At 50.1% G+C, this 16,009-nt stretch overlaps 1 protein-coding gene across 7 annotated transcripts in view; it reads left to right on the plus strand.

The window, feature by feature from the left end:
• Positions 1 to 15,564, plus strand: part of AMPD3 (adenosine monophosphate deaminase 3) — a 45,978-nt gene extending 30,414 nt beyond the window's left edge. For all 7 annotated transcript variants that reach the window (XM_080642285.1, XM_080642286.1, XM_080642284.1 and 4 more), the window contains 9 exons: positions 1,274 to 1,468; positions 3,384 to 3,515; positions 4,067 to 4,230; positions 4,970 to 5,096; positions 7,825 to 7,988; positions 9,061 to 9,181; positions 10,663 to 10,836; positions 12,341 to 12,451; positions 13,480 to 15,564. In XM_080642285.1, the coding sequence (XP_080498411.1) occupies positions 1,274 to 1,468; positions 3,384 to 3,515; positions 4,067 to 4,230; positions 4,970 to 5,096; positions 7,825 to 7,988; positions 9,061 to 9,181; positions 10,663 to 10,836; positions 12,341 to 12,451; positions 13,480 to 13,656 (1,365 nt within the window). In that variant the 3' untranslated portion in view covers positions 13,657 to 15,564. The remainder of the gene's footprint in view (positions 1 to 1,273; positions 1,469 to 3,383; positions 3,516 to 4,066; positions 4,231 to 4,969; positions 5,097 to 7,824; positions 7,989 to 9,060; positions 9,182 to 10,662; positions 10,837 to 12,340; positions 12,452 to 13,479) is intronic.
• Positions 15,565 to 16,009: the final 445 nt, after the last annotated feature.

A 16,009-nucleotide genomic window follows, 5' to 3' on the forward strand; every position in this document is an offset into this window, starting at 1 on the left:
CTTTTGGTGCTTTGAATGGCTGCATATCTCTGATGTCTAGTGGTCTGTCTTTCTGGATTAATGGCAGGAAGGGCCTTGATGAGTAAGTGATGTGGCCAACAACATGGGCTGCCTGGTATAATGCCCAGAGAGGTTCAGTGGATCAAATGTCTGGTTTGGCATGACATGGAGATGCCCGGCCAGCGGGACAGCATTCCCAGGCCTGAGGTCAGCTGCCTCCTCACCCCAGCCCTGGCAGAGTGCCCAGTCAGCCACAGCAGTAACTGCAGAGTGTGATGTGGCAGCCAGCTGCACTCTGGCCTGTGAGGCTGCTGCCACCCTCCTCACGAACCTCCCTTAGGTCATTTGGGCTCTTGGAAGGGGGACCAGGATGCCCACTGTGATCTCAGGTTAGCCTCAGCTTAGCCCAGGCTCTGTTTCTTTGGGGCTGGCATCTGAATGGAAGGCTCAAGAGAGGTCAATGGGTAGAGTGGGATTTTGTGGGATAGTTGGTGGACCTTGAGACTATATGAGGGTATGAACATCATCAAAATTATTGGAACCTATTATACCAGTTCATTTGTTTATTTGGCCATCCCTCGATTTAAGTAATACATTGTACCAGGCTCTGGAGACTTACATGCATTGGACATGGTCCCTGTCCTGTTTAGTGAAGGAGGAGCTAGGAAAATATTGGCGTGGATCAGAGGACATGTACAGTACAGGGAGAGTCTGTGCCGGCTCCCCAGGTTGCGTAAGGGAGACTGATGAGCTGTGCTTAGGGGATCAGGACTAGCTTTCAAATGGAGGAGGTTTTAGGAAGTTTTCAGGTGGCTGAGATTGATGAGGAAAAAAGAAGGAATGCCAGGCTGAGGACATGCATGGGCAAAGATATGGTGTGGAATAGCATGGTGCCAGGGGCACCTGGCAATGGTGTGGCATGGCTGGAGCATAAAGCAGGGCCATGGCAGGTAAGAGGTAAGGCTTGATGTAAGCCAGGAATCCCAGGCGAAGGTGCTTGAGCTTAATCTTGAGGACACGAGAGACATTGATGTTTTGTTAACAGAAGTAGCCGGATCCAATCTGCAGCTTAAAAAGATTTCTAGATGCTGGAAGGAGGTGAATTGGGCAGCAAGGCTGGAGGGAGACCAGTTCCAAAGTCTAGAGAAGAAGTGGGGAGTGGGCATCCAGGCATTGGTGGGGGCTCTGTGTGACACACTGAGGGTTGGGCGTCCTAACTCTTGTTGCCAGAGGAGGCGGCCCGGCTCACGGGTTGGTGCGTGCCGTGTTGCAGGTGGACACGCACATCCATGCGGCTGCCTGCATGAATCAGAAGCACTTGCTGCGCTTTATCAAGCACACGTACCAGACGGAGCCTGACAGAATTGTGGCCGAGAAGCAGGGCCAGAAGATCACCCTGCGGCAGGTGTTTGACAGCCTGCACATGGACCCTTACGACCTCACTGTGGATTCGCTGGATGTCCATGCGGTGAGTGAGCTTCCGCCCCGGGGCCTCAGGCAGTCCCGGCTGGGGAATCAGCCGCCTGAAAAGAAGCCATGATTGTGCTTGGAGAGAGGCTGGCTGTGCAAGCAGCTCTTTCTCTTCTAGCCATGGCGAGTGTGAGAGAGAATTTGACTTCAGAATAACTGGCTGGGAGTAGCCCTGGGCCAGGGGACATGAGTATGTGACATGGAGTCAGGCAGGTCCCAGTTCTATTTCCACTTCGGTCACTTAGCAGTTGTGTGCCCCTAAGCCACTCACTTAAGCTTTAATTTCCTGGCCTATAAAATGCTTAATGCAACATGCCTATTGACATTTCAAAGTTATTAAAATACTAAATGATGGTGCAGCTATATAGTAATGGAGTTTCCTCAGCAATTCCACTCCTATGTATGTACCCAAAAGAACTGAAAGCAGAAACTAAAATAGATACTTGCACATCAATGCAGCATTATTCACTATGCCTGAAAGGTAGAAGCAACCCAAGGATCCATCAATAAATGAATGAAGAAACAAAATGTGGTATATCCATACAATGGAATATTTTTCAGCCTTAAAAAAGAATGAAGTGCTGACATCTGCCATAATGTGGACGATCCTTGAAAACATTATGCTAAGTCAAAGAAGCCATATACCAAAGGACAAGTAGTGTATGATTTCACTTGTGTGAGGGACCTAGGATATGCAAATTCATCGAGACAAAAAGGAGAATAGAGATTGCTAGGGACTGGGGGAAGGGAGAATGGTGTTACTGTTTAACTAGAGGCCGGTGTATGACATTCGTGCACTGCGGGGAGGGGGTCCCTCAACCCAGCCTACGCCCTCTCACAGTCTGGGACCCCTCAGGGGATGTCCAACTGCCGGCTTAGGCCCGCTCCCTGCGGCAGTCGGACATCCCCCAAGGGGTCCTTAGCGCTGCCGCGGAGGTGGGAGAGACTCCCGCCACCGCTGCTGCGCTCACCACCCCTGAGCCTGGCTTCTGGCTGAGCGGCACTCCCCCGTAGGAGCTCCTGTGTTGAGCATCTGCCTCCTGGTGGTCAGTGTGTGTCATAGCGACTGGTCGTTCCACTGTATGGTCAATTTGCATATTAGCCTTTTATTATATAGGATAGGTACAGAATTTCAGTTTTACAAGATGAAAAGAGTTCTGGAGATGGATGGTGGTGATGGTTGTACAACAATATGAATGTACTTAATACCACTGAACTGTACACTTAAAAATGGTTATGATGGTAAATTTTGTGTTATGTATATTTTACCACAATAAAAAAATCTGTTGAATAAACAAACAAAACACTGAATGCAATAAGGTGGAGAAAGTGCCTTACGAAATTTAAGTAGTAATAGGACGTACTTTATTTTTATTTTTTTAAAATATATTTTTATTGATTTCAGAGAGGAAGGGAGAGGGAGAGAGAGAGAGAGATAGAAACATCAATGATGAGAGAGAATCATTGATCGGCTGCCTCCTGTATGCCCCACACAGGCAATCGAGCTGCAACCCCAGCATGTGCCCTGACCGGAAATCAAATCGTGACCTCCTGGTTCATAGGTCGACACTCAACCACTGAGCCACCCCGGCCTGGCAGGGCACACTTTTTGATCATTCAATAGTTTATAATCCTCTGCTCACTCAGCCAGCCATGCTTTTAGCCATAGCAGCTTACAGCACAATGCCCCTGGTCCTCCTTCACCAGGGCCCCCCTACAAAAGGACCCCAAGGCTGACAGAGTGAGGATGCATGGTCCTGGCCCCAGGACATTTTGATTTTATGCAAGAACTGACAGAGAAGACCTTTCAGTGTGGCCCTGTGTCAGACCACCTTGTAAAGGCCTGGAGAGGGGAATGGGTGTGGTGGCTGCAGAACAATGCGGTGAATCTGGCTGTGGCCCCCTCTCTCCAGGGCCGGCAGACATTCCACCGCTTCGACAAGTTCAACTCTAAGTATAATCCTGTGGGGGCCAGTGAGCTGCGTGACCTGTATTTGAAAACGGAAAACTATTTGGGAGGAGAGTACTTTGCTCGGATGGTCAAGGTGAGTGGGCCCTCAGCCTCTCCAAGCCCTCCTCAGACACCTGCCAGCATCTGCCCTCAGAAGGGGGTTGCGTTTGGCCTCGTTGTCATCTCCTTCCCGAATCCCTGCCCACCCACCATCCAACTCTGGCGAGTTCAGGTGCTCAGAGGCCCAGTGCTCTGGCCCCGGCTGTCAGCTCCGAGTGTGGACAGGCTGGTGCTGAATGTGTCCACTGCGTGGACTGTGGGCAAGAGGAGGGGGACGGTGTCCACCCCGAGAGCACTCACAGCGTCCAGCCTTGCTGCCCTGTCTATTTGCAGCCTGAGCTTGGCTGGGAGCAGCTGAGCTCCATGGGGAGCCGTGTCTGCTGCCTGGCCTGGTTACGCTGTGATGGTGCAGACCCAAGGCCTTTCTCTCCAGGAAGGAGCCTCTGCTGAGGCGAGTGAGTACTTGCTTGGCAGCCAGGTGATGTAGATGAGGCCTCCCCAGCCTGGGAGCAGGTGGCTGAGGGAGCTGCAGGATCCAGAAGCCGGGGTGCTCATGGCCTGACCTGAGCTCTTCTTGGTGCCCAGGAGGTGGCCCGGGAGCTGGAGGAGAGCAAGTACCAGTACTCAGAGCCGAGACTCTCCATCTACGGCCGCAGTCCCGATGAATGGCTCAACCTGGCCCACTGGTTCATCCAGCACAAGGTCTACTCTCCTAACATGCGCTGGATCATCCAGGTGCCCCGGATCTAGTAAGTGAGGCAGCCCCCTGTCTGCCTGTGCCCCCTGGGGTCCCCACCTGTCCTGCCTGGCCGCTGAGTCTGCATTATTGATACCTGTTCCAGTGCCCACTTAGGCCTCTTCTCCCCAGGGATTTTCCTATAGGAAGGGGTGGTCAGCAGGGATGTCTTTGTGACACACTCTTACCCTTTAAAGAACATATGTGTGCAAATGCCTGGTGGGAACTGCTGCCTGTCTTCTCACTGCAGGATACGGAGGTCCTTTTGGGTGAGCACCAGAGTGTGGGGCACCTGGTGGTGGCCTGCATTGCTGGCCCTCCCCTGGATCTGACTCAGAGACCACCACTGTCCTCTCTAGCTGTCTGGCTGATGTGGGGGGTTCATGGCCCCTGGGCGGACTAAGGCCTGTGGTTTAGGGGAACTGAGCTGAGTGGCAGAGAGTTTGGATCAGTGGGGAATAGGAAGACTCATCTCCTTGGTCACCCTGAATCCCTGAATCCCTCCACCCTTCTCCCAAGTGTGGCCTCTGGCTTGAGAAAGCTCTCAGAGGGACTTGGGTAGGTGCTGACTTTGCCAATGCTAGTAGTGCAGACGTTGCTGTGAGTTAGAGAGGAGGGGAAGGACCGTGTTCAAGCCACATCTCTGCCTCCACTCAGGGTGTTTTGTTTGAATGGGAAGTGACTGAGGTTGATCTCAGACAGGCCAAGGGGGCTGTTGGGTCCACCTTGATCATCATCTTCACTTTCCCCAGTGACATATTTAGGTCAAAGAAGCTGCTGCCAAGCTTTGGGAAAATGCTGGAGAACATCTTCCTGCCCCTTTTTGAGGCCACAATCAACCCCCAAGATCACCGAGAGCTTCACCTCTTCCTCAAATATGTAAGTGTGGGTGGTGCCCAGTCGATGTGCACAGAGGTAGAGAGAGGAGAGGATTCCCTGTGGGCCGATCAGGCTTCCCTTCTCAGGTCTGTCACTCCTATGCCCAGGCATGGGGTTGCCAGCCCCCCTAGGCTCCTCAGGGGCAGCCTGGGGCTTGGGTGGGTGCTGGGGTGGGCAGCACGGGGAAAGACTGAGGAGTCAGTGCCTGGCCAGGTGGGGCTGGAAAGACTGGGTCCTGACCCAGCAGCACCAAGCAGCAGCCTCCGGCTTCTTTAGAGACGCAGACATTTCAGCTCTCCTGCTTTCACCTAGAAAGACGGTGCTCACACCTTAAGCACACAAGTCCCACACAATGTATTTATCTTACATGTCTGTTTAGTTCCATGCGAGAGGGACAGAAGGGGCGTAGGAGACCTAACCAGAAAGGGCATAGTGGGGCAGGCACTGGTCGCTTGCTCTGTGTGCCTGGCATAGAGGTAGCTGATGACAGTGAGAAGCAAGGTCAGTATCTGGTGGAGGTTCTGGGGAAGATTTCTGACAAGGAGGGAGGCAAGGGAGATTTCAGAGGGCTGGGGTCATGGGGTAGAGGTGGTTGAGTTTGTGAATGTGTGTGTGTGTGTGTGGGGGGGGGGGGCGAGCAGGGGCCTACCAGGAAAGAGTTTGAATAAGCTGAGGGACATCATTGAATCTGTTTTCGACAAACACCATCCTGGCTGCTGTGTGGTGAGTGGCCTGGAACAGAAGGTGGCTGGAGGTGGGGGAAAGGGTCAAGATGAGTCAGGGGCCTGTCCCAGCAGTCAGGCAGACGGGGGCTTGAACTAGCCGTACAGCTCCGTTACTGCTGCTGCCTGCTCCGGGGTCTGCACGTGACGCGATCCTGCTTCAGCCTCATGGCTGCCCTACTTTACCCCATGGTTGGTATTAATAATAAGAGTGTTATGTACTAGCCGTGTGTTGGACTCAGTGTTAATAATAAGCAGCATTGTGTGCTTGCTGTGCGTCAGACCCTGTGCTAGGTGCTCTCCAGGGACTGCCCCATTTAATCCTCACACCAGCCCTACGAAGCTACTAGCTCCAGTTTACACATGAGGAGATACAAACAAAAAAGTGGAAGAACTGGGATTATCCAGGGGCCTGACTCCCGAGCAGGGGTTGTGATCCCCATCCCAGACAGCCTCCTAAGTAAGAAAAGAGTGGCGTATGCAGGAGGCAGGCCAGGACTCCGGGCAGCAGCGTGCTGGGCATGGGTGTAGGTTGACAGGACCTGGGTGGAGCCTGAAGGTGGGCTCCAGGGAGAGGTCCAGGGGGCCTCCTGGTGCCAGGGGTTTTGGGGAGGTGGACAGTGTGCCTGTCAGGGTCCATTGCTGACAATGGGGGAAGAGCAGACTTGAGCAGGAAAAGGAAGAGTTAAGGTTCGTATATATTTTGTGCTTGAGGCCTGTGTGAGGTCCAGTTCCAGGCCCTGCATCCGTTGGTATAGAGTTCAGTAGAGGGGCTGACATTACCCCCAAGCCCAGCCTTGAGAGTCCTGGTGGAGCTAGTGGGGACAGAGCAGAACTTGAGTCCTCCCCAGTCCCCCATGCCCGTCCAGGTCACGCCAAAAGCTATAGTGGGGGCATTGTTCCTTTGACACATAGGGCTCTGTGATGGGGAAGATTCTGCCCACCCGCTCGTGGTGCCTTGCTCCTTTGAGAGGGGCTGTCAGACCCAGCTGGGGCCAGTGTGGAGCGAAGTGGGCAGTCTTTCAGGGGCCCTTCCTAGAGCTCCACCCTGGTTGAGTGTTAAGGAGGGACACGTGTTAGCAAAACTGCCCCACATGCTGGCTAAGCGGCTGTGTCCTCACAGGTACATTTGTGGTCAGGGCCTGACCTCTGGGAGCATGTGACTAGGAAGCCGGTGCCTAGGGTGGGGCCCCAGGGCATAGTCTGGGCCCTAGCCGAGGTGTAACTGAAGTGGAAGGTGGGAGTCTCCGGAGCTTCTCTGACCTGGCTCAGAGGGCAGCTCCCAGGGAAGAGGTCGTGCGTAGAGCCACCTCCTCTCAGAACCATGGCTCAGCCCTCCAAGGGGGCCGTGTTGGATGGGGCCCACCTTGGCCTGTTTGTGAAGCATCCCAGCTGTTTTTTCGTGACTACACCTGGGACATGCCCTTGGGCACTCTCCACCTACAGCCCTGGAGTCCAGATGTTGAGCCCATTTAGGCTCAGAGCCTGTGGTCTCTGGCTAATCGCCTTGGCTCTGGTATGCTTGCAGCCCAGCCCTCCCTCACAGGGCCACTGAGTATTAAATCAGTTGATGTGTGGTAAGTTCTTCAAGCAGGGCCTGATGTATAGTAGGTGCGTGGGACATGCTTGTCCCCTTCCCCCTGAGCTGCTGTCCCTGCTGCTGATGGCAGGACTGCTGGCTACCCTGCAGCGCTGGCCTCCTCCTTGGCACAGCAGAGGGATGAGCAGTGGGTAAGGCTGCCTCACTGTTCACCTGGCCCGAGTGTCCCCTCGCCATCGTCGCCACCACACAGGGGCTTAGCACTCTCCAATCTGGCCCTCTGGGTACCGTTGGAAGCCCTGGAGGAAAGATGATGACATTATGCCCACTCCCCATCCCTGGGGGCACTGTGCCTCAGGCTGGCCCTGGGGTCCCCAGCTGAGGCATGAACCTGAGAGGCCCGGCCTCCAAGGCCTCCAGCAGCTCATCTGCCTTGGCTTGATGTAGGGCCCCTCGTCCCACCCAGGTCACAGGTTTTGACAGTGTGGATGATGAGTCCAAGCACAGCGACCACATGTTCTCGGACAAGAGCCCCAACCCGGACATCTGGACCAGTGAGCAGAACCCGCCCTATAGCTACTACCTGTACTACATGTATGCCAACATTATGGTGCTCAACAACCTCCGCAGGTGGGTGAACTGCCCTGCACCCACGGCCATGGGCCCTCACACTTCAAACCCAAGGACGTGCCCCAGCCTCCCACACGGGGCCAGGTACACAGGCAGTCACACCCACTACAACAGACACAATCAATCATACATACCATGAGGCCAGACCCCAAGCCTGCACACACATGTGCGCGCGCACACACAGACACACACACAGACACACACATACACACACACTAACACCTACATGTGTACCTGCCTGTACCTGATATGATACAGGCATAGGACGTGCCAACACACATGCAAGTGTTCACACGTGCAATCATTCATGCAACAAATTATTGCACCTGCTACATGACAGGCACTGGACACATTGTAGGGAACAAAGCAGACTAAGCCCATGCCCTCATGGAGCCTACACACCATGGTCTTACAGGCCAGGCTCCCACCAGGGCACACAGGCAGATGAGGCACACATGGCAGGAGTCAGGTGCCCAGCACACAGGACACTGAGCCATCCATGCCCCTCTCTGCACCCTTCCCGCCCCTGCTGGGCATGGGGCCTCACTAGTTTGTGGGGTGGAGGTTTTGAATGAGGCTGATGGAAAGAACATGGCCTAGTGTTGGGTGGGAGCAGCTTTTGGACATGGGGCTCTAGTTCTAGCTCTGCCACTGACCTGCTCAATGGCTTATCTAATGTTTCACTCCACCTTCTGGGTTCTCTGGGTTTGTCCATTTGTGTAACAGAGAAGTTGGGCTCAGCGATTTCTCATGGCTTTTCCTGCTCTGCAGGTCTGTGAATCTGGGCTACAGGCCCCGTGAAGAGGGGACGGGAGGAGTGGATGGAGGACAGGGCAGTCTCCTTCTACCACTAGGCTCCCTCTGTTCCCCAGGGATAGCGTCTCAGGCTCCAAGGCATCGGGCCTGACCGCTGCATTTTCGGAGGGGCAGTTTCCAGGGTGCTCTGCGTCAGCTGGGTTACTCTCCCCTGGAGTAAGCCCTGAGCTGGGGGTGCAGGCCTAGCCTGTGGGGTCCTGCGCAGTGTGGACCAGGGGTCCTTGCTGACCAAGAGTCTGCCTCACTTGTTCTGCAGGGAACGAGGTCTGAGCACGTTCCTGTTCCGGCCTCACTGCGGCGAGGCTGGGTCCATCACCCACCTGGTGTCTGCTTTCCTGACTGCCGACAACATTTCCCACGGGCTGCTCCTCAAGAAGGTAATGAGCCATTCACTGACATCTGCCTTCAGCGACAGTCCTGCTCTGGGCTCCCATGGGGAGGAGTGGGGTCTCCGGGCTCCTGTTTGCCCCTGGGAGCCTCTGGGCCTTTTTCTGGGCAGGGCTGTCTGTAGTCATTTTGTTTTCATATTTAATTATGAAAGTGGTATTATAAATATAACACAATTTGGATTTCCAACGAATGGAGAAATGGGAAGAAAAAACCCCCACCCATATTGCTATTGCTTTAATAGAAACAGCCATTTATAGCTTTTTAGTTTTTCCTATTCCATTTTTTTTCTTCCAGAGCATATTTCTAAATGCTTATTATAATAACTAGGAGCCCAATGCACAAAGATTCGTGCTAGAATGGGCTTTCCTTTCCCTGGCTGCCAGCACCGCCTTTCCACTCCGGCCCAGCCCCTTTCTGCTCAGGCCCAGAGCCGCCTCTTTCCATTCTGGGAGCCACCTCTTTCCATTCTGGGAGCCACCTCTTTCCACTCCGGCCCCACCTTCCCACACTGCCCAGAGGCCCTGAGAGACCATCCCGCCTGTGTATGCAAATTTACTGCCATCTTTGTTGGGTTAATTTGCATATTACTCCTGATTAGCTGGTGGCATAGCGGAGGTACAGTCAATTTTCATGTTTGTCTATTATTAGGTAAGATGAAGAGAGGTTTTTGTTCCTTCTTTGTCCCTTAACTTTATTTAACAAGCATTTTTCTCTGCTGCAACATATGTATGCTCCTCATTGTAAAGGCTGTTGGATGGACGGCCTGCCATTTGGATGGTCCATCTTTGATTCAACCATCTCTATTTGCTGGGCAGAGAACCCGTTTTTCGCTGGTGTAAATAATGCTCCCATGAACTCTGTGCATGTGGTCTGCTCCATCACTTGGATCACTTCCACAGGGACGATGTTTGCTCAAACTGCTCCCCCGCTGTGAGGTCTAACCACCTGTCACATTTCTGTGTGGGGTGGGTACTGTATCAAAGAAACCACTCTAGCCCAGTTAGGTCTGCCCCTTCCCATCTGCAGCTAGAGTGTTTATAGCCTCAACCTGAATGTTTGCAGTCAAAGCAACAAAACCACCAAGTGGGGCATCCACTTAAGGTCAGCGCCTCGGGAGGGGAGCTGAGTATGCAGGCTGGAGTCAGCTGGGGCATGCAGCTGCCCTGAGCTATGCCTCCACTTTGGAGGCAAGAGGGAGCACTTCCAACAGTGGGCAGGAGGGCAGACCCAGGGAGAGATGGGCATGTGATGTAGGAATGAGGTGCATGTTGAGTTCGGGGAAAAGGAGGAGGGATGGAATGTCCTGGCTTTGGGGAACTCGGGCTTGGCTAGGGACTTGCGCAGACACTGCTCAGACCCCTGGCTTCCACTGATGAGGCTTTTCCCCTCCCTTCCTCCTGTCCACCCTTACCCTCCCCACCCTCCCCTCTCTGGCCCTTGTCACCCGAGTTTGCTGGTTCTTTTGCAGAGTCCGGTGTTGCAGTATCTCTACTACCTGGCTCAGATCCCCATTGCCATGTCTCCCCTTAGCAACAACAGTCTGTTCCTCGAATATTCCAAAAACCCTCTGAGGGAATTCCTGCACAAGGGGCTGCATGTTTCCCTCTCCACTGACGACCCCATGCAGTTCCACTACACAAAGGTGAGGACTTGAGGGGAGGCGAGGACTGCAGGTGTCTCAGCAGGCACCGGTCCTGGCCTGGCCTCCCACTGCAGCACCTGAGCACAGGGCTCAGTTCTGCTGTCAGGGTGAGGGCGTGGCCCCGTGAAGACAGCAGGCCAGCTCCTGGTGAGGAAGGAAGTGTTCTTCCAGGAGCCCTCTTTTGGGGTCTTTGAAATCTTGAAGGTACAATTTCATTTCCTTGCCTTTCTCTATTTCCTCGTTCTTTGATTTACTAGCTCCGTGATGCTGGTAAAGTTACTTGATGTTTCTGTAATTTATTCTTCTTCATGTGTAAAATAGGGAAACAATTGTCTCACATCTACCTATCAACTGTAGTGTGAGGAGGTTTCATTAAGATGGTAAGAGCCTAATAGAGCATCTGCATATAGCTTGTATTCAAAATGTTGGCTACCATTTTTCTTAATAATGTTATTATTGTTACACTTTGGATCTCTGGGGAAAGGGAAGAAGGGAAAGGCGATGTCATGCATGGGGACCAGTCATGAGTGAGCCAAGCACATTTTGATGGTATTGATAAGACAGCCACCAATTAGTGAAGACAGAAGTCCCAGAGTCTCCTAGGACAGGCTCGCCAAGCTTTGGTCTAAGATCCCTTTATACTCTCCAGAAATGAGGCCCTCAGAGAGCATGAGTTATATCTAGCGATAAACCTATTAGAGGTTAACATAAATAGCTATTTTTATGAAAAATAACCATATTTCCTAAAATAATGGCCCTGTTTTAAATTTTTGCAAATCTCTTTTAATGTCTGGTTTAATAGAAGACAGCTGGATTCTCATATCTGTTGTGCTAAATTATTTCTACCAAAGTATAGGAAGAAAACCTTCCCCTTTCCAACTACGTATTTTTGGAAAAGGGAGGACCTTTTAAAAGGCCTTGGGAACCCCCAGGGATCCTGGGACCACATCTTAAGAACCGCTGCTCTGAGATAAAGAGGCAATGGGGTAATGGAAGGGCTTGGGTTAGTCAGACATTTCACATCCCAGAAGATAAAGTGATAGCACAGCTCAAACCCAAATCCTTTGGGGATTACACTGTCTCACTGCAGATACTGATAATTTCTCCTTATTGAAGGTTCCATCTCTGCTCTTTGTAGTGTACTCAGATTACCTTTGACTTTTGGACAATCTTAAGGAAATGGTCTGTTAAATAAATAACAAAGCTAAAAGCAGGTACTAAAGGAGTGCCTGACCCAGTAGACTGTCCCTATGACCAGCACAGGGTTTTGGACATGTGCTGTTAACAAACACCTCCGTAGGTGTTCTTTGATCTATCTCTCGTTGGTAACCTGAGATTTCACACACAAAAAGATCATAGGGGGAGGACATTGTTTGATTATCCAGGTGCCAGTGATGAAAGGAAAATTAAATCTGCAACGTCTGATGTTTCTAGCTTTGGAAATCTGTGCAGCATTGAAATGGATATTCTGCCATCTAATACATTCACTTTTGGGCGACTCTAGGAAGCACTTATGGAAGAATATGCCATTGCTGCTCAAGTGTGGAAGCTGAGCACGTGTGACCTGTGTGAGATCGCCAGGAACAGCGTGCTGCAGAGCGGCCTCTCACATCAGGTACAGTGTGGCAGCGCTGTCCCTCCTGGCCTTTCAACACCTGTACAGTGAATGCCCGTTGACCCGGTACTTTCTAGGTTCTGGGTTCAGTGATGAAGGGGACAGGTAGGGTCTCTGTCCCATGTTCTAGGGAAGAACCCCGGGGAGGAGACTTTCGAATTTTCCTGGTTGCTCTGTCACCTTTTCCAGACCTCTACTCAAATGTCACCTCCTCAGAGGCCTTCCCTGACCACCCATTCTGCAATAGACACACTTACCTTTCTCTATCCATTTACTCTTTCCTTCATATTATTATTACTGATGTTGTAATATGTAGTTACGTGTTTTTCTGTCTTTCCCTCTGGAATGTAAGTCCCATTATAGCAGAAGCTGTTTGTTCAGCATTATATCACTAGGCCTAGAATAGCCCCTGGCACAGAGGCCCTCAGTATTTTTTGACTAGAGTAGTACCTTGGTTGAATAAGAAACTCTAGGGATGGGACCTGGACATCATTAGCTTTTTACAGCCTCCTAGGTGATTCTGACGTGCAGGGTTGAGAACTATTGCTCTAGATGGTGTCACAGGTCCCGGGTACCTCCTCTGGGTGATGTCGCTGATACAGGAATAGGGCTGCATCGGTGTTGCTCTTTTGATGCTGATGCAGATGAGTTAAAGGCTGCAGATTCAACGTGTGCACTTTGTTCCTTGGACTGGCTCTCCCCAAACTCCCATCTGTCTTTGTCAGCTCTCAGGAGGGACTTAAGAGTCTTCACCCTGCCATTTTCCTCACCAGCAGGAATCGTTCCTTTCTGATCAAGGAAGGCATAGGCAGAGATGAAGGGAATGAATGTGGTTGTCAGGGTGACATCCCTGAGGACATGGGGGCCAGGAGGAAATTCGTAAGAGCCCCATGGGGAAAGATGCCCTGATGGGGGACCTGCTTCAGGGGCACGTCTAATTTGGTGTGGCTGAATGCCAGAGCCGCCGTGTGGATAGAGAACGTGAATCTGAGGTGTACTGTTTGATTTGTATTTCTCTTGGGCCACAGGAAAAGCAGAAGTTTCTGGGACAAAATTATTATAAAGAAGGACCTGAAGGAAATGATATTCGAAAGACAAATGTTGCTCAGATCCGGATGGCATTCCGATACGAGACCTTATGCAACGAGCTCAGCTTCCTGTCTGATGCCATGAAATCAGAACAGATCACAGCCCTGACCAAGTAGGTCTAGCACTGGACATGCATTTTAACTTTCTGGTTTAATTTCATGTCTGCTGTGATTAACAGTGGTCAAGATACCACACTAGGACTTTCCTCCCGGGATAGGAGGCCTCTGAAGAACCTTCAAACCTAGTGATTTTGGTTGCACTGTTCACTTTAAGACCTGACATGTCCACTTCTGTTAGTATTTCTGAGTAATAGGTGGTGACTGCTCCTTGGGGATCTGGGAGATACAGTTGTCTGTACTCATTCCTAATTTTCCAAATATTTCTCTTCAAACCACTAGTGCTTGCATTGTTGGGGCCAGGGTCTTCCACGGTTCAAGAGGCTACTGACATGGGGTCCATGTGGTTTTCTGCCATAGTCCACTCTAGGTCCTCCAGTCTTGGTGGTAGTTGTTCATTTCAGCCTCTGGCTGGCTGCCTGCCTTAAACAAAATCAATTTCAAAGCTCCCTTTCATAAAGGAGCTACTTGGAGAGAATTAAAACGGACAACTTCTCTCCTGGCTGGTATGCTCAGTGGTTAGAGTGTCGGCCCCTGAACTGAAGGGTTGTGGGATCGATTCTGGTCAAGGGCATGTACCTGGGTTGCAGGTTCCTTGCTCCAAGTTGAGTGTGTAGAAGGCAACCAATTGATGTGTCTCTCTCACATTGATGTTTCTCTCTCCTTCCGCCCCCTTTTCTACTCTAAAATCAGTGGGAAAAAATATCCTCGTATTAACCCTCCCACCCCCAAAAAAAGACTTCTTTGCATTTTTTATAAATTTCTTAAACTATTTTATTTAGCCCTCCTCTCTCCTTTCTACTTAGGAAGCCAAATGTGCACATTGAAAGTCACTCCTGGTCTGTGTCTTGGTTTCCTCATCTGAAAAGTGAGGGTTTGGACTAGATGAGAGATTTTCAAATGGAGGTCTTGAATCCCCCTCCCAATTTCAGGGTGGGAGAGGGGAGGGGAGTGAGGTTCTGGGTGTTGCTTTTGCTTCTTCATTGGGACTTCTACATATTTTCATTTGAAGTAAGGACTTTGAAAAGCACCAGACTAGATAATCTCTGTTCCCTTTTGGCTCTAATATTCTGTGAATGATTGTAGCCCAATTATCATTTTACTTATGAAGAATTGGGGCCAGAGAAGTGAGATTTACTTAAGGTCACACAGCTAATAATAGGACTAGAACTAGGTTTCCCTACTCCTAATCCAGTCCTTTCTCCACTATTCCACAAGGCCTCACAAAAGTTCTAACTTTTATCACTATAACCCGATGCATTTATTTTTCCTCCCTTACCTAACATACGGACTTTTCCCCAATATATAAGTGGTCCGGATGGGGACAGGTAGAAAGTATTTTTTAAGACCAGTCTGAATTTAAGCTTTACCAATGTACTCTTCATCTGTGTTACTTGTGCCTGGTACATAGTAGGTGCTCACTAAATGTATGTTGAATAAATGACTTTCTCTTTTGGCAACCTTTTAAGAATATGTGCTCCTAGTAGAATATGTGCTGCTCAAGGACCTTCTTGTTTATTTCTGTGAGCAAATGTAGACTATGGGAAATTCTGAATCATGAAATTGGAAGAACCCTATTTTTGCCTGTGAAAATGCTTATTTGACTTTAGATTTTCTTGTCCTGTGACTTTATTTTATAATGCATGTCCCCTCCACTGGTCAACAGAACAATAAATGTAGTGTTTTCTTTTTAACTAGGCAAACATATATGCTATCTTACCACTAATCAAGAAATTGAATGAAAACCCGCCATTATCTTAGGCATTTATTATTTTTGAAAAGCCCCCATTTATATACATTTGCCCTATCGTTGCAAGCATTGTACAGTTTTTTTCATTGTCATTTTATCTGTAACAAGTATTTGTTTGTAATTATTAAATAAAGTCTGTTAGGACTATGGCTCCATAATTTAAAACTATTTCAACTTAATACCGTTTAAAGCAAATGTTTAAGTCTTTTACTGTAAGAAAAGACTGGGTATCAGGGAAAACTATCAATGACTACTAATTCATTTTTAACTAAGACTGAGACATGGATGACATTCACTAGGAAACAAAACCTTTTCAAACTGGAGCTCACTAGCCCAGAAAGTAAACCTTTGCTATCTTCCTCTCTAACTTCGTCCATACACGTTCATTTCCCTTTCCACAGATATTACTTTCATCTGTTCAGCCAGCACTTATTGCAAAAATTTTACCTGTCCTGTAAACTTTTCAGACAGCACTTTGTACTTTTATTACATCATTGTACGTAACTGGCCTTTTCTTGGGGGAGGGGGCATGAATCCGACTTTCTTTCACGTTTACAGCTGGAATCAAAGGTAATTGTATACTATCCCATGTTTTTAAAATAA

This window comes from Plecotus auritus (genome assembly GCF_963455305.1).
Source record: "Plecotus auritus genome assembly, chromosome: 9".
NCBI classification, from domain to species: domain Eukaryota; kingdom Metazoa; phylum Chordata; class Mammalia; order Chiroptera; family Vespertilionidae; genus Plecotus; species Plecotus auritus.